This window comes from Eleutherodactylus coqui, chromosome 7 (genome assembly GCF_035609145.1).
Source record: "Eleutherodactylus coqui strain aEleCoq1 chromosome 7, aEleCoq1.hap1, whole genome shotgun sequence".
Classification (NCBI taxonomy): Eukaryota; Metazoa; Chordata; class Amphibia; order Anura; family Eleutherodactylidae; genus Eleutherodactylus; species Eleutherodactylus coqui.
This window is the reverse complement of record NC_089843.1, coordinates 119442341-119467347: the sequence shown is the minus strand read 5'-3', so window position 1 is coordinate 119467347 and position 25007 is coordinate 119442341. Positions and strand designations below refer to the sequence as shown.

Genomic DNA, 25007 nt, shown 5'->3' with positions numbered 1-25007 from the left:
ACTTTTTTTTTTCGCAAGTTTTGGTACGGATTTTTCACGTGTGAGAATCCACAGCAAATGCACCCCAAAATCGGTGTCAACATTTGTACTATTTCATGCAGATTTTGTCACAGTGAATTTAAATTGATCGAGTAAAAAGCGCTGCAAACTGGTACCAGAATACAGGGCCAAATCTGCAAATCCAAAATGGGATTTTGATGCAGATTTTATAAATTTGCTGCAGGCTTTTTTCCACTGCAGAAAATCCGCTGCAAATCCACCACGTATGAACGCACCCTAGAGGAGTTCTCCGTCTTTCTATCGGGAGTATTCTCACCTTAGTCCTGTCGTTCTTCTCCCACTGGCCACTGCATCTAGGCTCCTAGGTTTCAGAATAAGCTGAGTATCCTATGCTACATCCTTTCTATAAAACACTGGCACATCTTGGGAGCAGAATGCGACGGGCAGCGGGGAGAAGCTGGGAATCATTTTTTCAAATGTAAAATATTAATTTCTCATAGATTTTACATTTAATTACCCATCATTATCAGGAAATGTTTGACATCATTGAATAAGCACATTTGTGTTTATGTTTAGAGGCCAGAGATGTTGTATCAAATATTAAACATGATCTTGGTGCAGCTGCTGATGTTTGTAGCTCAATCTCCCCAGCAGTTCGCTACAATGTATCAGTTTGAAGTCCAAGCAGTTTAGATTGGGTACACACCAGTGTTTGGCATTCCATTTTTTTTGCCACATCAGTGACGGAAACAAGCATTTCCTGACTGATCCTATTGACTATACGGGGATCCACTCAGCTTTCATCCTGCATTTTCCCAGATGAACTAACACGGCATGCTATTTTGTTCAGAATTTTAAAGGGGTTTTCCAGGCAAATTTTATTGATTAGGTCATCAATATTTAATCACTGGGGACCCTGCGATCAGCTGATCTTCTGGTCCGCTGTCAGTACAAGTTATGGAGAAAGAAGATCCAGTTACTCTTGAAGAGGATAAGAAATCTTACTTTTCTTCTACTGATGAGCTTATTAAAGCTGTAGGGGAAACCATGGAAGTTGAGGACGTACAGCAGCCCAGGTCATCCATGACAAGATCTTTGGCTGTTTGAGGTCCCGCCGTAAGATGGTTTTCCCAGTTAATAAAAACTTTAAGATAGCTAGTAATGGAGGAGTGAAATGAGGCCAAAAAACATTTATTTCTAGGGAATTTAAAGATGGGCTTCTCTTTTCCCAAGAAAATGTTAGGATTTGTACGTCTTCCCAATCTTAATATCCTAAGTGGTTAAAAAGACCTCCCTCCTGTTTTGAAGAATCCTCACAACTTGGGGATCCAATGGAGAGGAAGGTGGATGGGCTCTTTTGGAAGTCATGGGAGAATACATCTAACATCCTGGAAATAAATATTGCTGCCACTTCTGTAGCTCGGTCAATCTACATTTGGCTGCATCAACTAGAGAGTTATCTAAGGCTTCCCACAGCGATTATCCTTATTCCAGGGATCTTGGAGGCAGGTACCCAATAACCCTTGAGCACTACATACAGTTTCCTCAGGTTATAAAATAGAATTTTCTTCCCCCCCCTCCCCCCCCCCCCCCTTTAAATAAGTTCTGTATTACTCCACAACAATCCTCCTTCCTTCATACTTTCTGCATATAAATGGTCTGTTGAACTCAGTTTCATGCCAGACCCTTACAGAAGCTCACTCTGTCTTCCTGGGATAGAAATGATTCCTCTTTAGATCAAGAAATGTTTCATTTACCATTCAAGTTAAAAAAAAATCCCTTACCTAGTGGTTAAACACTATGAATCTTAGGAAAAGAATTCAGTGGTCTATGTTTCCCTTTGTATCGGCAACCTTAGCTGCAAGTCACATATGTTGGGGCGCTAAAGTAGTTTACTGCTATTTTCACGGATAGTTGATGGAACAGGCTGTATATAAGTCTAATTATAGAGAATTGAGAACAATTTGGGAAGCCCCTTAACCAGTCAAAAGAACTATTAAAGGGAAAATGTGTTTAATGTTTTTTTTCTGTCAATGTAATGGCCGTATCTTTTATTCATCACTAGGGAGGTACCAGATATCCTTAAATCCAAACTTGTATAGCAAAAATCTTTTCCTGAGTGGATATTACTAACATCTCTCTCAGCGGTGCATCTAAAGAGATTCCAAAATACTGCGGTGGACTATTTTGAGTTGGAAGAAAAAAAAAACAGGAGAATGGTCACTCAATTGGAAAACCTCCCATGTGATCATAGAACAGCGGGGATAGCCTCAAATAGATTTTTTTTTTTTACAAATATTCAAAACTCAAAATGCCACACATTCTTTTCCCTAAACCCAAGAGACAACCCAACGGGTCTGATGTGCTCTCCATGGGACATGGATCTGGCTATTGCCTTTCCCTCACTTCCTTTTGGTTCTATGTAAAATACAGGAAAAGCAGAACTAAAGTAACTCTCATAGCTCTATTATGGACTAAAAAATCCTGGTTCCCCCTATTGACTTCTCTTTCAGTCCGAGACCCAATTCCTCTACCACGGAGGCAGGACCTTCTGTTTTAGAGTCTGGTTTATTGCCTGGAGATCAAGATGTTAAGATTAGCAGCATGGATCCCGAAAAGCACACTTTTAAACCAGGGTCTTTCTAGTGAGGTAATAAATACTCTATTACAGAATCATAAACTCTCTTCTGTATACTCGAGGGTATGGAGGGAATTTTGTTTATGGTGTGGTTCGGATCAACCAGATTTACAAGCTTCAGAAATGCCTAGAATCCTTGACTTCTTCCAGGTTGGGTTTGATAAGGACCTGGAGTCTTAGAACCCTTGATGTCCAGGTTTTGGCTCTAAGTACTTTTTCTGAAACTATTCACTTGGTCTTAAGTCTAAAATTAGTTATGTCACTAAGGTGTTAAAAATATACGGTATTTAAGGTGATCGAGGTTTGCGTCGAATATATAAGCACGAGACATTAATTCAAAATTTACAATACAAAAGTGACAGTTTCAGTAGGGTTTCTCCACTTTTGTTGTGACTGGGTGGGGGGAGTAAACTTATTCATGAAGTTTCTAGCAATATAATTGTCACTACGCATTAATCTTTCTCAGATCTCCTCCTGAAATGTATATTCTGCATTATTATTATTTTGTAGATCCAGAGGGAGATCCCAAGGAACCCAAGTTATGGAGGAGTGGATGACTGAAGATAACCATACTGTCAGTACTAACAGTTCTAATTTGGCACTTGGCTTCACATCATCCATCGTATCGGTTGTTTTGTTTGGTTCTAACTTTGTCCCTGTAAAGAAGTTTGACACTGGAGATGGTAAGAAAGCCTGGCGTACTGTTGAGCAAACTTTGTGTATTTTTGGTGACTGTCAGGTGGCATGAATTAGACCAGAGCTCTATGGAGGTCAGTGAGTTTTTATGTTTCACAATGGAAATCCTGGGGCTATTCAGAGGTGAAGGGACTGGACTGTTACTAATTACTGCAGTTCTTCGTTTAGGACTTCATTAGACATCAAAGTTTTGGGCCTCCTCCATTGTGCTTTTCTAACGTGCCACAAAAAAATTCAGCTGTTCATTTAAAAAAAAAAAAAAATATATATATATATATATATATATATATATATATATATATATATATATATATATATATATATATATATATATATATATATATATATATATATATATATATATATTTTACTTTTTTTCTTTGGCAGCTGAAACTGTTAATCTTCCTGTCCACCTTAGAGGGGCTTTCCAAGTTATTGGTGGCAGTGGGAAGATGCACAGTACAGAACCACCCTGCCCTCACCCTACCCCCACAATACCCACCTCCCTGAAACGCTCTCCCAGTCCACTGGTCTTCTATTTACAAGCTCTGCAACGCTCATTTGGGTTGTTGACTGATGCGAATGCTGCAGCTAATAGAAGTTCCAAGAAGGACGTCACTGGGTTTTCTAGCCGAGTTACATTATTTGTCAGATGCTGTAGCACCGGACTGCTGAAATGGCCATCCAACACTTAGATGAGTGTATTTGTTTTATATAGTTGTGGGCATGGGTAACCTGAAACTATGTAAAATAAATAACTTGGAAAACCTCTTTATTGATAAACTCTACATTTATTGCGAAGTCTGTTAATTTGCGCAGTATTTCACTTGTCTGGCCTGGTGGCCGTGGTTTAACCCCTTAAGGAATAAGTGCTGTAAATTTATGGCACTTGGTTCTGGGCTTTAATCCCGCCTGATAGCAGATGTACGGCGCGGGAGTAAAGCCTTTACTCCTGCAATCAAGCAGGAGCAGGTCGGGCGGTCACTGCTGAGAACCCAGAGGAGAAGGAAGAAGCGGTTTTTAACAGTTTCTGCCTTCTCCTTTCTGGGGTACATAGCACTATGTACTAAAACGTGAAAGTATTTCTTCCACTATGCTAGGCGAGACTGCCGGGAGCCCCCTGGCATAGTAGAGCTGCCGAGTCCTAGCAGAACCTGATCAGCTCTGCCAGTTACTACTGTCACATTAGGAGGATGTTTTTCCCAGCTACAGTGGAAAAGTGTGTGAAAATAATTTAAAAAAAAGACCATGTGAATGTCCACCAGAGGTCTTATATGATGTCATGGGGGGGACATAGATGGTTAAAAAAATTGTTGCAGAATAAAATAAAAATATATACATAAAAAAGAAAATGACCCAAAGCTGACTCCAACCAAAACCATCGCCGTATGCCCCCTGTAATAAAAAACCATACATATTATATATCAAACATCTGAAACTAAATGAGGAACTCATTCTTATACTTTATTTTAGCGTAAATATACTAATTTAAAAAAGATATAAATGTTAAACATTTTTTACCCTCAATAAAACTGAAAAGCAGGAAAAAAGGTTAGTGGAAAAAATAATAAAAAATAGTCTTGGAAAGAAATGCAGCAAAAATAATTTTGATAGCTGAAGGAAAAACAATAGGGCAGTAAAACTACTACATGGGTAAAATCCCTAAAATGTGTCTGGTCCTTAAGGTACAAAACAGCCTGGTCCTCAAGGGGTTAATGGTAAATCCAGGGTTCTTTTTATTAAATTTATTTTATTCAATTAGTAATTACACCAGCAGCTAAATTAAAGTTGACCTAGTGATTGGCACCCATTGGCTTCAGATTCTCCCAGTAATCGGGGGCTATTTCCAGCTGCCTATACATTGCCTGAAGGGAATATAGAAAGAGGTTGTGATCATCTATATATATAAAATTGAATGTATGTCTGTATGCGTGCGTGTCTGTCTGTCTGTTTGTCCTTTATGCGCTACTACACCATTCATCCGATCGTCATGAAACTTTGGGAAGTTGTTGAGTACACTCCTGGGAAGATTATAGGCATAGTACAACTATCCTACGATAAATGGCGTGCGTGCGTCGTCGACAGTTACGCCCCCCCCTCACGTAGATCGTTCGATTTCCATCACTGCCACTAATTCTCTCACTTCCCAATGTCGTAGAAACATGAAATTTGGCACAAGCATTGATTATGTCATAAATAGGAAAAGCTAATGGGTCCCAACTCGATTATTCAATTGTAAGCGCCAAAGAATTAGCGTCCAAATTTTATGTACGGAATCTAATTTTCTCGCTTCCCAATGTCATAGAAACGTGAAATTTGGCACGGGCATTAATTATGTCATAAATAGGAAAAGTTAATAGGTCCCAACTCGATTATTCAATCCTAAGCGCAAAAGAATTAGCGCCCAAAGTTTACGTACGGAAAATCTAATTTTCTCGCTTCCCAATGTCATAGAAACTTGAAATTTGGCACGAGCATTGGTTATGTCATAAATAGAAAAAGTTAATGGGTCCCAACTCGATTATTCAACTCTAAGCGCAAAAGAATTAGCGCGCAAATTTTACGTACGGAATCTAATTTTCTCGCTTCCCAATGTCATAGAAACTTGAAATTAGGCACGAGCATTGATTATGTCATAAATAGGAAAAGCTAATGGGTCCCAGCTTGATTATTGAATTCTATGCGCAAAAGAATTAGCGTCCAAATTTTAAGTACGGAATGTAATTTTCTCACTTTCCGGTGTCATAGAAACGTATAATTTGGCACGAGCATTGATTATGTCATAAATAGGAAAAGTTAATGGGTCCCAACTCGATTATTCAATTCTATGCGCAAAAGAGTTAGCGTCCAAATTTTGCGTACGGAATGTAATTTTCTCACATAGAAACTTGAAATTTGGCACGGGCATTGAATATGTCATAAATAGGAAACGCTAATGGGTCCCAACTCGATTATTGAATTCTATGTGCAAAAGAATTAGCGTCCAAATTTTACGTACGGAATGTAATTTTCTCACTTTCCGGTGTCATAGAAATGTGAAATTTGGCACGAGCATTGAGTATGTCATCAATAGGAAAAGTTAATGGGTCCCAACTCGATTATTCAATTTTAAGCGCAAAACAATTGGCGTCCAAATTTCACGTACGGAATCGAATTTTCTCACTTCCCGATGTAATAGAAACTTGAAATTTGGCACGAGCATTGATTGTCATAAATAGGAAAAGTTTATGGGAAGTTGTTGAGTACACTCCTGGGAAGATTACTGGCATAATACATCTATCCTACGATAGGTGACGCGCGCGCGTGCGAGCGTCGTCGACAGTTATGCCCCCCCCCAGACAAAGATCGTTTGATCTCCATCTCAAGCACAAAAGCAAAAGGCATTAGGAGCAATGGGAGGCATGCTCAACTACAAAATGATGCATCCGCCAAACGTATCACAAGACAATTCCTGGATGTTCAGAATGCTGAGGTAAATTAAAAGCTGTGCTGTGATTGGTTGCTATATATTATATCGCTGAGGTAAAATGAATGCTGCGCTGTGATTCGTGCTATTTTTTATATTGCTGAGGCAGAATAAAAGTTGCGCTGTGATTGGTTGTTATTTCTCTTACTGCTGACGTAACATGAAAGCTGCACTGTGATTGGTTGTTATATTTTATACTGCTGAGGTAACATGAAAGCTGTGCTGTGATTGGTTGTTATATATTATACCACTGAGGTAACCTAAAAAAGCTGCGCTGTGATTGGTTGTTATCTAGATATATAAAAACGAATGTATGTATGTCTGTCTTCGCAGCAACGCGCGACGGGTATGATAGCTGAAGGAAAAAGAATAGGGCAGTAAAACTACTACATGGGTAAAATCCCTAAAAAGTGTCTGGTCCTTAAGGTACAAAACAGCCTGGTCCTCAAGGGGTTAATGGTAAATCCAGGGCTCTTTTATTCAATTTATTTTATTCAATTAGTAATTGCACCAGCAGCTAAATTGAAGTTGACCTAGTGATTGGCACCCATTGGCTTCAGATTCTCCCAGTAATCGGGGGCTATTCCCAGCTGCCTATACATTGCCTGAAGGGAATATAGAAAGAGGTTGTGATCATAAGACATAAACCTATATAGTGACATATAAGGATAGACTGCAAATTACACAGAGCCCTTCAAGTTAGCAGCTTTCATTTTCTGTCATTAAACTTCTGATTTGTCTCCAGGCATGTTCTTCCAATGGATTCTCTGCGCATCAATATGGGTGGTTTCTCTAGTCGTCAATCTAATTCTTCACTGTCCCAAATTCTGGCCTCTTGCTATGGTTGGAGGTTGTGTTTGGGCTACAGGTAAGAAAAGTATTTCATTTTACCCAATTTTTGGTAGTGGTCACTGTTTGTAAGCAGCGATTGCCAGTTTTGTATCCCAAATGCTGAATGTTATCTGGCAGTTTTTGCTATAATTGTAGATATTTCATTGATTGTTCCTTTAGAACACCTCTTTGCATTTTCTACACAAGATTGTAGAAAGCTGTGTGGTCTACACCAGACATAGAAAAGCTTTTCATATGTAAGGGCTACTGCACACTGGCGAGAGTGGTATCTGGCTGTGATTTACAGCCTGATATCGCCCTCGCAATCCTTCTGAAAACCCCTGGATGTGAGGTGGTTTCATATGAAAACAGCCTCGCATTCCTGTGGGGGTTCCCTTCATTCACGCCGTGGCTGTCACAGCCGCGGCAGGAGATCACAATATTCTCCCACTGTTTTCAATGGGGTTGGCGCTGCTGCCGCTGGCCTCATTGAAGATGTGTGTAAAACCCTGGATTCGAACATTACTGATCAGCAAATTATCCCCTATCCTGTGACTATGTCTACCTAAAACTAAACCTCTCTAAAACTGAATTATTGGTATTTCCACCCTCCACTAACCGACCTCATCCTGACATCTCCTTCTCAGTGTGTGGCGCCACCATAACTCCTAGACATTATGCCCGCAGCTTTGGGGTCATATTCGACTCTTATTTATCATTTACTCCCTACCTCCCATCTCTCACCCGAACATGTCAGCTGCACCTCAAGAACATCGCAAGAATCCGCTCTTTTCTCACTGTAGACACGCTAAAAACGCTTACTGTTGCCCTCATCCACTCTCAGCTTGATTATTGCAACTCGTTGCTGATCGGCCTCCCCTGCACCAGACTCTACCCTCTCCAATCCATCCTGAATGCGGCAGCCAGGCTCATCTTCCTGTCCAGCCGCTACTTGGACGCTTCTGCCCTGTGCCGCTCACTGGACTGGCTGCCCGTTACATACAGAATTCAATTTTAACTCGCTACCTTCATCCACAAAGCCCTCCACAGCGCAGTGCCCCCCTATATTGCCTCCCTCATCTCGATCCATCACCCAGCCCGGGCTCTCCGCTCTGCTAACGAAACCAGACTGAGCGCCCCTTTAATTCGAACTTCTCATTCCCTCCTCCAAGACTTCTCCAGAGCAGCATCGGTCCTCTGGAATGCACTATCAAAGGCTACCCGAACAATCCAGGACTCGCAGAACTTCAGGCGTGCTCTAAAAACGCACCTCTTCAGGGATGCATACCGCATTCCCTAAACAAACCCCTCTGTACTCCCCTGATAACATGCTCCCTGACCTATTGACTGCAGTCCCTGGTAGCCATCATAAACCGCTCCTGCAGTCATACCGTTTCTGCCGTCACACGGCCAAATGTCTGACCATTGTCTATGTGTATAGCATCCCTCACTCTCCACCTCGCCATACCGTGCACATCTCCAGCCCTTTACCTTCTGTATCACCCCAATACTTGTAGTATGTAAGCTCGTTGGAGCAGGACCCTCACCCCTATTGTTTCCATGAACTGATTACTATGTAACCGTGGTTCTGTAATGTTTGTACTTTTGTCTTTCTGTATTCCCCCTGTCTATGTAAGCGCTGCCGAATATGTTGGCGTTATACAAATAAAGTTTTATTATTATTATTTTTTATGAGAGTCGGTCACCCCAGGTAGTGGTACGAGGGACAATGACAGCTCAGCGATATGTTCAGGACATCCTGCAGCCACATGGAAGCCGCCATGAGAGGAACCCAAGAGGCATTTCCCAGCAGGATAATGCTTGGCCGCACACAGCAAGGTTATCGCAGGAATGCCTCCACAACACATTGTCACACATCTGGGACACCAACTTATACAGCCTACCAGTGTGCACTAGAGGCTCAGTTACAGCAAGTCAGTTGCCAGTCAGAGCAACATGTAGTGTCTTAGACTACCGATGCATAGGCAGAGAAGCGATAAAGCCATCATGGTCCAGGCTTGGAGGGTTGCTTTAGCCTTATAGCATTATTAACCCTTTCCAATTCACTGTCTGACCTCTGAAGACATTATGATTTAAGGCTGTACAGCTCCGCTGTTAAAAGACGTTCGGGGTTCTCTTACTGTATATTGCCAGCTTCTCTGCTGTTGGAGCCTATCCAACGTGTCACCTCATGCAGTACCGGCTTTAGTTAGTAGATAGTGCTGTTCTTTAACGGCAGGAAAAGAGTAAGCCCCCTAGGAAAACCAGGATACAAATTGGATTGGAAAGGGTTAAGAACCTCCTCACATATTGCAAGCTCGTGTCAGAAATGCTGATTACGTGAGAGTCATGCTGACAATTGTGGAATTAATGAAACTTAAGTTCCTATTTTATGACAATACCCATGCTCAGCTGCTGTTCCATACACCCTTTCCACCCGCCTAACTCAAGATCCCCATTCTAGTGCCCAGTTTAGTTCCCCGTGATCTAACATTACCTAACCTGTTGATGGGTGATAAATATTACTTCTCTCAGGGCACCAATCCTAGTTCTCATTAATTTTTACTAAATGCTCTTTATTGCTCAAGTTTGAAAAGTCAAGCTTACTTAAGAGAATAGGCTGCTTCTTGTAGAAAACACATCTAAAGGCTGGTTTAGACCCTACGATTTTTGCTCAAAAATCACTCAAAGCCGTCTTTTGAGCGATAATCGTTGTGTCTAACTGCACTGACATGGTGCAGTTTTCGTTAAGCTGTCGCTGATCGCTGATCTTTCAGCATGCTGAAAAATCAGTGATCAGTTATCAGGAATTCACAGCAGGATACAGCTGATACTATTGTTTCAGCTGTATCCCGCTCCCTGATGACAGGCTGGGTATGAGGAACAGAGCGGTCCAGCTCTGTTCTCCATACCCCACTTGGAGCGCTTGGCTGTATAACAGCCGGGCGCTACAAGCAGAGAACAGCTGGATGCAGAAGACAAGTGGGGCCACCCCACTTGTCTTTTGCATCCTCCGCTCGGAGTGCTCAGCTGCATAACAGCCAGGCGCGCCGAGCGGGGTACAGCTGGATGCAAAAGGCAAGCAGCCCCGCTTGTCTTCTGTATCCTCCTCTCGGAGCGCAAGGTGATCGCTCAAACGTTGAGTGATCACCTTGGGCTGTAAAGCACACAAGAGATTATCGCTCAAAAGAGATTACCAGATTACAGAGGGGCACAAGAAAAAAAAAGTAATTATGTTTTATCATTTCAGGTAATATTACAGTTGTTCCAATTGTAAAGACACTTGGACTTGGCTTAGGCCTTCTAATTTGGGCATCTGTAAATCTTCTTACTGGCTGGGCAAGTTCAAGGTACTGGCATAATATAATTTGAAATGTCATATATGTATTATTAGGCATTTTAGATCAAGGTAGCTGAACTTATGTATTGCCTAAAGAATGCATTGATTTATTACGTTTCTGTGCAAAATCTGCCATGTTAGAGAATTGGTTGGGGAGTGAAAGTTGACCATACACATTACATAGCTGTGTGCTGAACAATCCTTTGCAAACCTCTATCAGAACCAGTGCTGCCGACTAAAATACATGCTTGGCTTGGCAGGATGTGCATATTATTTGGATATGCATGAATATAAAAATAGTTGTGACTCATACATGGAAAGTCGGTCGTAATTGCTAATCTTACTTCTGCATTAACCTCTTTAGTAATGATGGTGGTGTCAGTACAGGGAACAGTAACGCTTGTGAACACTGGCATTGCATAATAATCCATAAAGTAAAGCATTTTGTTGATGCAAATAAATGATGTAAAAATAAATTAAAAAATTGCTTTTTTTTGGCCTCTTTAAATATTATAATAATAAAAAAATATGAATTAAAGAAAACCTGTGAATATGACAAAGCTCTGTAAAGTAGAGTATTAGTATGATGATCTGTACTGTCAGTACAGCTGAACGATCATATAGACTAAATGGATCTGTAGCAGAATAAATACTTGTGAGACTTTTTGTGGAACAGAAGTCCTAGATCTCATTACTTGACTGGCAGAGAAGATTAGTGTTCTGCATCATGTCACTCCACAGAACCAAGAATTGCTTTATTTTCTATGGGGCTGATTGGTGGGTATGATAGATCCTGATAGATTACCATGGTGGCAAACTGCCTCACAAAGGTCTCCAGGTCTGCCATCAGTGTATGCCTATTAGTTTCTGAAGAGACAGGAACTAGGAGGCTGACTATCAATATAATACTGGCATTATAATACACTGAAACCCAGAAGTATTGCAGTGTTTTATTGAAGTAATCAAGCATAATGAAGTTATATATATATATATTCTGCATTTTCACTTTTGCAAGATTTTATTTCTTTGGAAAAATAAAAGCATTAATAAAACCACATATAATTCATATCATTGTATCTGTAACGATCCAAACTATAAAATTATCACATTTTCAAAATACCAGAATTACTGTTTTTGTTCATCCCACCTTTCAAAAAGTGGAACAAGAGTAACTAAATTATATGCACCCCAAATGGTACTAGTGAAAAATTAAGATCGCTGCATAAAAAAACAAGCCGTCATACAGCTCCATGAAAGGAAAGATACAGATGTTATGGGTCATACAATGCGGCAACACAAAAACAAATTATTTTTAAAAATGTTTTTATTGTGCAAAAGTAAAAAAAATAACTATAAACTCACTAACTCTGCAGTCCTATCCTATCTGTACAGTGTATGCTGGAAAAACAAAATCCCGCCTAAAAAGGTTGATTCCCCGCACCTCCAAAAAAAAATTGTACAATACATTACTGTATATGTATTCAAAAATGGTGCCATTAAGAAGCATAATTCACCTGACAGTCCTCATACAGCTGTATTAAAAGCTATATAGCTCTTGGAATGTGATGATGAAAAGAAGAGTAAATTACTTGATCGTCAAGGCTTAGACTGCATTTAATCAAAGAATGGTCGAGTTGGAAGGGATCTCCAGGGTCATCGGGTCCAACCCCCTGCTCAGTGCAGGATTCACTAAATCATCCTAGACAGATATTTGTCCAGCCTTTGAACACTTCCATTGAAGGAGAACTCGCCACTTCCCATGGTAACCTGTTCCACTCATTGATCACCCTCACTGTCAGGAAGTATTTTCTAATATCTAATGTCTCCTCCCTTTCAGTTTCACCCCATTGCTTCTAGTCTTTCCTTGTGCAGATGAGTATAGGGCTGATCCCTCTGCACTGTGACAGCCCTTCAGATATTTGTAGACAGCTATTAAGTCTCCTCTCAGCCTTCTTTTTGCAAGCTAAATATTCCCAGATCCTTTAACCGTTCCACATAGGACATGATTAGCAGATCGCTCACCATCTTGGTAACTCTTCTCTGAACTTGCTCCAGTTTGTCTATGTCTTTTTTAAAGTGGGGTGCCCAGAACTGGACACAGTATTCCAGATGAGGTCTGACCAAGGAAGAGTAGAGGGGATAATGACCTCACATGATCTAGACTCTATGCTTGTCTTAAAGGGGTTGTCCCGCGGCAGCAAGTGGGTCTATACACTTCTGTATGGCCATAATAATGCACTTTGTAATGTACATTGTGCATTAATTATGAGCCATACAGAAGTTATAAAAAGTTTTTCACTTACCTGCTCCGCTGCTGGCGTCCTCGTCTCCATGGTTGCCGTCTAATTTTCGCCGTCTAAAATGGCCTAATGGCCAAATTAGACGCGCTTGCGCAGTCCAGGTCTTCTCCTGTTCTCTATGGGGCTCCGTGTTGCTCCGTGTAGCTCCGCCCCGTCACGTGCTGATTCCAGCCAATCAGGAGGCTGGAATCGGCAATGGACCGCACAGAAGAGCTGCGGTCCACAGAGGTAGAGGATCCCGGCGGCCATCTTCACCGGTAAGTATAGAAGTCACCGGAGCGCGGGGATTCAGGTAAGCGCTGTGCTGTTCTTTTTTTCAGTCCCTGCATCGGGGTTGTCTCGCGCCGACCGGGGGGGGGGGGGGGGGGTTGAAAAAAAAAAAAACGTTTCGGCGCGGGACAACCCCTTTAATACATACTAGAATTGTGTTTGTCGTTTTTGCTACTGCATCACACAGTTTACTTATGTTCAGTCTGTGATCTATTAGTATACCCAAGTCTACCACATGTGTTACTGTTAAGCCCAATTCCTCTCTTACTGTTAAGCCCAATTCCTCTCTTTCTGTACGTGCTTCTTCTTTTATTTTTATTGCCCAGATGTAAGACTTTGCATTTTTCCTCGTTAAATATCATTCTTTTATGGTATATAGAATATAATGTTAGATGCATTTGACAAGGTAGTAAAATTATGAATTTGTTTTCACAGGTTTGGAATGTTTGGAATAAACCCGGAACAAGTGGAAAGGCCGTATTTAAACTATGCCGGAGCAGCTCTTTCAGCAGTGAGGTATGTTTTGTCCTCTTTGAGTGGTTATATGATTGACTTGTATAAGGGGAATCGGTCACCATATTTCTGCTGCCCTACAGCATTAACCAGGGAGAGAAACCCTGATCGCTGTACAGCACTTGACTACACGAAACCGACTGCACAATGATGGCCCAGCATAGAGTGGATTACATGCTGTACTCATGGTGCAGCATGAAGAGACTCTTTTTATGAAAAGTACTGCAGCCAACAAAGTAAGTGACCCAACACTGTGATCAGGGTGTCTCTCACTAGTTTATGGCGTTCTCAGAACATCATAAGTCTAATGACATCTTCTTTTAAAAAGTGTCTATACTATCTCACAGTGAAACATTTCAGATATTGGCCACTATGGCCATTTACTTTAAATGAATGTCTATTTTTCAATACCAGTTGCCTGCAGCCACCATTAAAGGGGGCTTACTGTTATACATGTATAGTATACAGTAAGCTCATTTTAGTGGTGGCTGCAAACACCTCGAAATATTAAAAGGGAATTCCCAAAATCACATTTGCTGCTCAGTACGTGGGACTTTTGGGCTTTTTTTTCTATTGATGACAACTCGGGATCTCTGACCATCAGCTGATTCCTGTTTGAGTTGGTAATTGCAGGCATGGCTCCCATTGAATGCAATTGGTAGCTGTGAGTGCAGCACCAGACAATTGGCTACAATGTTTGCAGCTCTATTGGCTTCCAATACTGACCACATTGACAGCATCACCGGAATCAACTGATTGTCGGGGTTCCCGAGTGGCGGACCTATCCTGTGGGTAGGTCCTCAATAGAAAAAATGTCCACTGTCACAGATAACCCCTTTAATGTTGGTGAATACAATCTTTTATTTTAAAAATATCCCATTTTTTACTTTAAGTACATCCATTAGAACTACCAGTGAAAGCATGAAAAATGCATATATACTGACCATTCATATGTTTGGTTTTTTTGTTTTTTATAACCAGACTTGAGCACTTGGTGATGCTGTGTGCTACTGAGAACTTTAGTTTTCCCACGGTCCCATGATCCATAGACATTGAAAATATACTGCACTCGACCCTTTCACGTTTTTGCATTTTGTTATATTGTGGTCTTGTGCAAATGAATGTGTTTTTTTTTGGGGGGGGGGGTTGAGTTTATCCCCATTCTGCACTCAATACCCATCTGTACACAGAATCTTTGGAACCGGAACCATTGGGTTCTTGCTTACCTTCTTTACGAAGGCCTTTCTTCCTTGACTACTTAGTTTGGTGGGTCAGCCAGCACTTGAAAGAGTGTTGGTTGTTTCAAACTTCTTCCATGTAAGAATTATGGAGGCCACTGATTTCAGTGCAGCAGAATTTTTTTTTGTAGCCCTCTTGAGATCTGTGCTTCTACACAATCCTGTCTCTGAGCTCTACAGGCAGTTCTTTCTTCCTCATGGCTTGGTATTGGCTCTGATAAGCATTGTGAGTAGTGAGATCTTATAAAGACAGGGTTGACTCCAGTCAAGGTGTAGAAACATCTCGAAGATCATCAAGAGAAATGGGAGGCCACCAGAGCAAAATTTCAAGTGTCATTACCAAAGAGCCTGAATACCTGTGTCAATGCAAAATGTTTGAAATCTTTGTACATACTTTAAAAATTTTAAACTAACATTCTGTTTTCACTTTGGGGTATTTAATGCAGAATGATGGGGGGAACTTGGAATTTTTTTAGCTATTTGCACAAGGCCACAACATAACAAAATGTTAAAAGTGGAAGTGTCTGAAGACTTTCCCAATGCATTGTGTATAGGAGAACTTAGTATATGAAAGCAACGTTGGTAATAACAAATCCCTCCACAGGTACATTCTGTAATTTTAATGGATTAGATTGTCATTATTATGATGTATGAAGCTTTTTAATACATTGATGATCCAAGTCTTTTCAAATGCAAAATTTGTATTTGCTTTTTAGTGCAATTATTTTTCTGTTTGTGAAAACTGAAGTAAAAAGTGTTACCTCAGAATCAGAAACTACTCCGCTTCTAAGGACTAGTGTACGTATTCTATTATATCTCAGCAGTTTAACAGTCAGCTGGTGCCATTCAACTACTGTATATTTACCTGAGATTTATGACCAGCACACAGCATTTTACTTTGTATTGATTTTGCTAAGTGGATCAAAACAGATTGTAAGATTTAGTAATAGCTTCGATATGTAGTGTTGCATGGCAATTAGATTTATTGTTTTTCCATATCACTTGTGTTGGGACTAATTGGGTACACCCACCATAATGCAGGAACTAGTCCTCTCATTATGTGCAGGCACATAAGTAGACCACAGGGTGCATAGAGCAGCGGTTTTGCAGGCGGACAGTGAGAGAACACTGAAGAGTTTAAGTATAAGAAAGTTATCTCTGGACTTGAGAGAATTGCATCTTCTTTGAGCCCATTACTGTTATTTTAAGGGGCTCATAGGAGATGACAGATTCCCTTTAAGTGAGTGCACACTTTTGAGCAGTGCACCTGATTCATTTGATATGTCAGAAGATATCCAGTATCCAACCCTAGTCCCTTAATGATCACTAGAACAAAGAGGGTGTATCCTTTCGGCTTCACTTGAGTGACCTTGTCAAGCCAGTATAGTCTATGACCTGATGGCAGCACTCCCGAAAAAGGCAACATGAGTTAAAGTTCTATCAGTCAGTGGGGATGTCAGACTCGTATGAAAATTCTATAAATCGAGGGCTTGTTTCTGGCCATAGGATGCATCATTACTCCAAATATTGTTGGCTGGGAAAGGGGAAAAAAATATATGGACAAACGTTGGCACTTCCCTTTTCTAACTTGTACAGAGAGATTATTTTGCACGCAGACTGAGTCCGTTCAAGCTAAGTAATTTAGGTTTTTATAGTTCTATTTATTTCTTATATCCGTATTTAGGAACATTTGCTGATGCCATCGGTATCTTTTAGCTAAGTTTGTTTTTTAACTCCACATGATTTGGGCATATGTAACAAGTGTCTATTTAAAGCGGATGTCCAGTCATAATCATTAAATTAGAAAAAGCTATGCAATTTGAAAAACTTAATGTATTTTGAGCTCCTGCTTTCCAGATCCTTTGTCAGTGAACAAAAAAACATTTTCTTGTTTAAACTAAAATAATTAAGGGCTCTCCCACACGGGTGTTTTTTACCGCGTATTGCAGACACAGGATTTGTGTGCGTAATGCTCAGTAATGAACTTCACATTACTTTCAACAACGCCTCACAATTGCGAGTTAAAAAAAAAGAGCGTGACCTGTTTTATCTTGGTACATATTAAGTGCGCATGCATGTCAAGATTTTGTATGGGGATTTGTTGGCACACAATGCATTGTGTGCTGCTGCATTCTCCTCACGCGAGAAATAAGTCTGCAGTGCGCAGGAGAAACCGCCGTGTGAGAGAGCCCCAAGCGTTTGCTACAATGTATTAGACCTCATGCACATGAGCGGATTTTTGCTGTGGAATTGGGGGCTGGCATACGACTCAAGATTCTGCAGCAATAACCCTCCCTAGCGCGCTATAGAAAAAATGATTCTTCATGCACACGAGCGGAAACCAATTGCGGTTTCCGCTCGTGGATGAAAAATCACAGCCAGCTTCATTTTTCTGTGGTTCTCGCGTGGACGGCTTCCATTGAAGTCAATAGAAGCCGTCTGACCCGTAGCCCGTCCGCAATTAACATCGTGGACGGGCCACAGATTCTGCGGGAAAAGCAGTAGTTTAAAAGAAAAACTGTACTGCGCACGTCCAACGGTGAGCCGTACGGACCATCTGCAGTACAGAGAAGCCGAAAAAAGATGGGTCCACGCAGACACCAGCAAAGAAGACGACCGGTACACAGGTCGGGGCCGGTTTCTGTGCAGGATTCCGCAGCCGGAATCCGGACCTGCTGTGTGCATAAGGCCTTAGTATAGTTAAGCGTTATCAACCTGCCATGCAGGAGGAGGGCACGCACAACAAACAACCATGAGGAGGTTTGCTATACTTAACAAAAAAGCACAGATTATGTTACAGTATGTGAGGGGAAAAAAGCATACACACCTAAACAATAGAATGGGAAAAACACTTTAAAACCACATTGCTAGCAAGTCACTTATAATGATGTCGTCCATTTACAGCGCAAATACATGCTAAGTTATCATATAAATATACACAAAACCTGAAAGAGCAAGATAAGAGCAAAGTGAGTACATGAAGGGTCCTTTTACACGGTAGGATTGTCGCTCCTGTGCTTTCACATGGGAGCGATATAATCGTTCGGTGAATAGAAGCAGAGTGGGCCAAAGTTTGCTTCGGGACGCCCATCTCTATTCACTGTAAACGATCAGTCATTCGTAAATGAGAATCGACCTGTGTAAACAGGCAGTCACTCATTGGATTTTTATGCCCGTTAAATCTGAACGGCGAATGTGAAGTGGATAAATTATCGTTTAGTCGCCGGTAGCGTTTAAACTTAACAATTATTGTCCAGATTGGCATCATCTAGTAGAGCCTTAATGATAATCCTTCTGTGTAAAAGGGCCCAAGAGTGTCATGTGCAATAGAGATACATCCGTACATTACATAATACAAAAAAAGACAACACACATATAATAATAAAATAAAGTGCATCAATGATTTAGTAATTATAATTAAGGGATTAAAAAAGTGACCGAGCATTATAACAATCTCTATAATGTGACAACTAGAGATGAGCGAACGTGTTCTTAACGAACACTTACGCACCCGGACACCGGCTTTACCGAGGACCTCAGTGTCCGCGCGTAAAGATTCGGGGGGCGGGGAGAGGCGCGGCGGCGCGGGCGGCAGCAGCGGGGAACAGGGGGGAGCCCTCTCTCTCTCCCTCTCCCCCCCCACTCCCCGCCGCACCCCCCCGCGCTGCCACGGCGACCCCCGAACTTTTTTCGCCCGAGCACGGAATTGCTCGCAAAGTTCGGTGTTCGGGCTAAAAGGGGCGGAGCCGAACACGTTCGCTCATCTCTAGTGACAACCAATTCAATCCAGCCACCCTACCTTGTTGATCTAGAGGAAGGCAAAAAAAAACAATGAGGCAGAAGCGATTTAGCCCATTTGGGGGAAAAAGTCCTTCCCGACTCCATAATGGCGGTAAGAATAATCCCTGAAAACCACAACCAGAAAGCTAGGATTGGCAAGACCAGTAAACAAACTCCCAGCTGTGTACGTAGGACCATAAAAATGTTTCTAGTAATTCACATCAAGCAGAGATCTTGAAACTTGTGAACATATTAGGAAGTTGAATAGCATTGAATTAGACTATGAATTCATTTTGCTTTCATAAAACTAGAACACCCCCATAAAGAAATCTAGCTGTTTTGTTGAAGGAAGTAAGCTTGGTACATTGCACAATGGGTCGAATTTGTATTTCAGGCAGAGTACCATTCACTTCAACAAGAGTCAGCCTGCAGTACCAACTTGGCCCAGTGTGCAGTGTACAGAGCTGTCTGCTTCCTGCAGACAACCCATCTGCTGCTCAGATGGTGAGGACATTTAGTAAACTTTTTTTCTTTTACTGCATCAAAAGTTCAGTGTCTTAAATTAAGATTTTTTTTCTCTGCAGATTAACGCTGAGGAACACGCTGTTACAGATGAATCATGGGTAGACCAATTATCACCTTTACAAAGGCGAATAATGTAAGCAAAGTGTTGATTTAAATCGCACTACGTGTCAAATCAGCAGCATATTCAGATGTACAATAGCTGAGCCATGTGGAGATGGACAGGAAGCTGGACTGGTGCCTGCAGAGCTGTAAAGAGATGATGCTACAAACTATACTGCCATTACCAGTTCTACATGCCAGAGTTATATGGATTGAAAGGATATCGCATTTCTTTCCTCCAATTAACTAAATACACTGCTTATAAGTTCAAGGACATATATTTATTTTCATTAAACACTTTAATAATTTTTATGTCTTTTATACATTTATATAGCAGATACATATTCTGTAGCATAATACAGAGTATGTCATCCCTGTGCTATAATAGTGCTATACTTGTCATCACTCCCATTCACTGTCTTGGATGCTAAACACTATGCTTCATGACAAATATAAAGCACAGAGATCATTATTCTGCAGGGATAGAATTACACAGGCAGATTTTGTGGCAGTGTTTTTTTTTCTGCATCAAAGTTAGTGATAGTTTGGAACTTTATAACAGAATAAAACTTTACCCAATTTAAGCATGAATTATGAAATCAGACAGCATTTTTGGACCTTTTAAGATCTTTATAGTTGAAGGAATATTCCTTAAACTCTTCCCGACATACATATGACTATATGCATCCTAACTGCACACTTCCCATGCAGTAAGGACTAGAAATGAGCGAGCACGCTCGGATACAGTAGTTACTCGAGCGAGCATCTCTCTTCTCAAGTAACTGCTTACTGGTCCAAGCGTGCTCGGGGGCTGGAGGGGGGGGGGCGGCGACGGCTAGCGGGGGAAAGAGAGAGAGATCTCTCACTCCCCCCCCCCCCCCCCCCCCCGCCGCCCCCAAAGCACGCTCAGACGAGTAAGCAGTTACTCGAGAAGAGCGATGCTTGCTTGAGTAACTGCTGTATCCGAGCGTGCTCACTCATCTCTAGTAAGGACGTATATATCTCTCCACAGCATATGCTCGAGAGCCGAACCCGCTCCATACACTGCTCTAATTGCGGGTTCTAATTGATAACTTTTTAAAATGCTGCTGCGATGTATTTCTCGTCCGTATCATTGGGGGCCACAGCCTAGACCATGGGATATAGCCACTGCCCTAGGAGGCGACACTAAGCAAAAAAGTGTTAGCTCCTCCCTACCTGGCTATATCCCCCCTGCAGGCACTCAGCTAATTAGTCTTTAGCTTAGTGTCTGCTAGGAGGCAGACATGGAAAGAGCTATTCGGGAATCCGGGCAGTCGGGGCTTTTCCCTGGCTCTACTGGCCTCCCGGGGGAGACGCAGGCAGGGGGTGTCTCCACCACTACTGCGGCGTCTCACCCAGAGAAGAAAAAGGGGCCCGACCATGCAATGCGCATCTGAGTCGGTTACCCGCCAGCCATAGGGCTCCCCCTCCCTGGAGTAGCGCACTGTTTGACGGTGACGCGTAGGGGGCAGCACTGCTGGAGTAGTCGACGCAAGGGCAGGCTGTGGCTCCCAGGACAAAGACACCCCCGCTTGGGACTATGGAGCATTCCGGCGCCACACGGACAGACCGCACAGCCGAACGTTGAACGCATACCTTAAGGAGCATCAGGACGTCGGCGGTGGCAACGGCGGGGGCAGCGGCAGCGGCGATAGCAGCAGCGAAGGTGGCGGCAGCGGCAGCTCTCCCGGCCAGGGATAGAAGCTTGCGTGTCGCAGGACGCCGGCCGGCAGGCCACTTCCGGGCACGGCGCTCCGGGGGGCGGAGCGCCGTCGTCACGGCCGGAAAGCGTCACTTCCGGGTCGCGGGGACGCTTCCGGGGCAGGCCACGCCCCCTCCGACCGGGGTGAGTGTAAAAAGACCGCCGGACAGAGGAATGGCCGCGCTCTGGGACACTTCATTGGTCTACACCTCTGAGCCCAGCACCTGCAGCTCGCCTGAAGCACACAGCAGCCTTCCAGCCGTTCAGCCCTGCAGTCCTGCAGTTTCCCTCTGCAGTTTCCTTCTGCAACGGAGAAAGCACCCGGACAGCAGCAGCACCTCCTGTCTCGGGCACCAGCAGCAGTAGCAACTCCGCAGCAGTCCCTGCCACAGCACCTGCCGGGTCACCAACGCAGCGAGATCGTATGGTACACCAGCGTCGACTTCCGACAGCACCCAAGCGTCAGGACCAGAGGCTCCAGCTGGACCGGGGGAACCGCAGAAACAGCTGCTAGACCGGGTAAGCCTGCCCAAGGCGGCACTTTGCGGTGTTCTCCCCTCGCCCTCCCCATCCCCCCTGCAGGCATTCCTGTAACGGTACTTAGCTTTCCCGCTACCTGGGAATTGTTTTCTGTTGCCATGTCTGACCCTAGATCAGAGGGTTCCAGCCCGGCCAAGGGGAGGGTGAAGCATTACGCTTGCACTACCTGCAGCGGTAAGTTCGCTTGCGGTCAAGTCGACCCCCGCTGCACTAGATGTGCCGCGGTGCGCGCAGCCCCAGGGTCCCCGGTGCCCCCCGCCGCCCCTGTGGAGCCAGGGCCCGAACCCCAACGGGGGAGGTCCCTGGCCGCTGCCGTTTCTGGCTTGGCCATATCCTCTGCGGCGATTTTACGCCGGTTAGAGCCCAGCTCAGACGCGTCCTCCTCGGAATATGCACGAGAGAGGGCACACAAAAGGAGGAGGTCCCTTAGCAGCGAGGACACTCCCCATAGATCGCGCCACACCGGGAGGTCGTCTAGACCCTCAAAGTCCAGACGATCCAGGGACTCTCATGGCTCTCATGGTCCAGGGAGTCCGTGCATACTTATCATAGATCAAGGCTTTTTTTCACGGTCCCGGTATTCTGCGAGACCAGCCCGGGCTCGCGATGAGTCCCCTCGAGCATCTTGCTCATGGGCGCCCCAGGACACGGCCCAAACGGCAGGCAAGGGCAGTGGGTCTGAAGACTACGACCACTCTGCAGGCTCGTCAGTTTTGGAGCTAGACGAGGAACAGGTGTCGCGCCTAGCCAGCCTAATGTACGGCCTGGTAATATCCATAAGAGAAACCCTCCAAGTAATGGAGGAAACAGTGCAGACGCCTCCTTCCGCGGTGTCATTTAGACGGCAGAAGGAGATCACGACAGGTCTTCCCAGACCATCCGGATTTTTCGGAGGTTCTTAATAAGGGATGGCAGAACCCGGATAAGAAATTTAGGCAACCCGGGAAGACTTGGGAAAGTACATACCCATTCCCAGGGGGCCTGAAAAAGGGGTTGGGCGGTACCTCCGGTAGTTGACCCGCCAGTGTCGTGACTGTCTAGAAGCACAGCACTGCCAACAGCCAAGGTAGCAATGCTGGCTAATCCTCAAGACAGGAAGCTGGATGCGTGGGCAAAACCGTGTTTTAAGCCACAAGCACCACCTTACAGACGATTTTTGCGACCGCATGGGTCAGCAAAGCATCCATAGCCTGGGCCAAGCAGCTACGGAGAGACAGTGTAGCAGGCGCTCCACCAAATGAGTTGCTCGAACTGACAGACAACGTCATACAGGCAAACAAATTTGTATGCACAGCAGAACTAGACGCAGCCAAGTTCGGTGCCCGGCCATCCGCTGCATCGGTGACGGCAAGGTGAACTCTCTGGCTGAAAAAAGCTGGTCAGCAGATACAGCATCCAAGATGGCCCTAACAAAATGGCCATTCAAAGGAAACAGGCTGTTTGGACCTAAACTGGATGACATGGTAAAGGGCGCTACAGGCGGCAAGAGCACGTCGTTACCACAAATGCCGGCAAGAAAGGAGAAGGTTCCACTAAAAAGGAAACCGTTCTTTCTTTTAGATCCTTTCGGCGTTTTTTTCATCCCGCCCAGGGTCAGGGCAGTGGTCCCAGTCTACAAGAACCCCGACAGACGCAAAGAGGGGCCCCTCTTTTAAAACAAGGCAAACATGGCGATCCCGACCCGGAATATCTAAAACAGCGGGATCAAAAGAGCGCGGCATGAGATGCTGCCCCCACCCAGTGTCACCAGGGTGGGGGGGGGCAGGCTCTCCCAATTGCGAGAGACATGGGGGAGGCGCGTGAGTAACAAGTGGGTGCAGGAAATTGTGACATCCGGTTACGCAATCGAATTCACGACTCCCCAACGGAATTCATTCTGCAGGTCCAGAGTGCCTACCGCCCCGGAAGGAGTAGCCAACCTACAGCAGGCAGTGCGGAACCTTCTGGCACAGGGGGTTGTGAAACCGATACCGGAGGCACAAGAGAGGCAAGGGTTCTATTTGAATCTTTTTCTTGTACCCAAAAAGGACGGCAGAGTGAGGCCGGTGCTGGATTTAAGGAGGTTGAACCAATTCATCAGAACAAAACATTTCCGGATAGAGTCAATCAAGTCCGTGATAACCTCCATGCAACCGGGCGAATTTCTGTCCTCAATAGATATCAAGGACGCTTATCTCCATATCCCGATTCGGGAAACGCATCAAAAATTCCTTCGTTTCGAAACACAGGGAAGGTATTTTCAGTTTACAGCGCTGCCATTCGGCCTGTCTACCTCTCCAAGGGTCTTTACGAAGGTACTAGCAGCAGTGATGGCGCCACTCCATGCGGAAGGTATATCAGCCATTCCATACCTGGACGATATACTAATAAAGGCACCGTCGTGGGACGGCAACATCAAAAGCGTACACGTCACGATGAAGATGCTAGAAGAATTCGGCTGGATAGTGAACCGTGAAAAATCATGCCTAATACCGACACAACACTTGGAGTTTTGGGCATGATATTCGATACCAGCCAGCACCAGGTCCGGCTACCTCAAGCAAAGGTAGACAAGCTCCGGCAGGGGGTCCGGTCCCTAATACAGGGGAAACCGTTAACCCTCAGACACTGCATGGCTATCCTGGGCCAGAGGGTGGCAGCATTCGAGGCGGTTCCGTTCGCCCAGTTTCCAGTCAAGGAAACTACAACACTTGATATTGTCACGCCGGAATGGGTTCCGGATGACCCTGGAACAGCGACTCCAGATAACCCCTCAAGTCCAAAGGTCACTGAAGTGGTGGCTGGAACCTGGGAGGCTTCAGGCGGGATGGCCTTTGGGCCCAAGTCGCTGGACAGTAGTGACGACGGACGCCAGCCTTTCAGGTTGGGGCGGAACACTAGGGGATCAGTCTGTTCAAGGAGTGTGGTCTCAAAAAGAGACAAGGCTACATATAAACATCCTAGAGTTGCGGGCCATCTACTTGACTCTCCGACACTTCGGGCCCAATCCCAAGAGAAAAAATGTACGCATTCAGATGGACAACACCATAGCGGTGGCCTATGTCAACC

The 25007-nt window shown here is 43.9% G+C and overlaps 1 protein-coding gene across 2 annotated transcripts in view; it reads left to right on the top strand.

The window, feature by feature from the left end:
- Positions 1–25007, top strand: part of TMEM144 (transmembrane protein 144) — a 40627-nt gene that overhangs the window by 817 nt on the left and 14803 nt on the right. Inside the window, exons 1-7 of one of the 2 annotated variants that reach the window (XM_066573591.1) lie at positions 2529–2650; positions 3149–3321; positions 7546–7668; positions 10882–10981; positions 13977–14057; positions 16009–16090; positions 19657–19730. In XM_066573591.1, coding sequence (XP_066429688.1) covers positions 3180–3321; positions 7546–7668; positions 10882–10981; positions 13977–14057; positions 16009–16090; positions 19657–19730 — 602 coding nt within the window. In that variant the 5' untranslated portion in view covers positions 2529–2650; positions 3149–3179. Of the gene's footprint in view, positions 1–2528; positions 2651–3148; positions 3322–7545; positions 7669–10881; positions 10982–13976; positions 14058–16008; positions 16091–19656; positions 19731–25007 lie in introns of those variants that run through there. The other variant, XM_066573590.1, reaches the window with a different exon arrangement.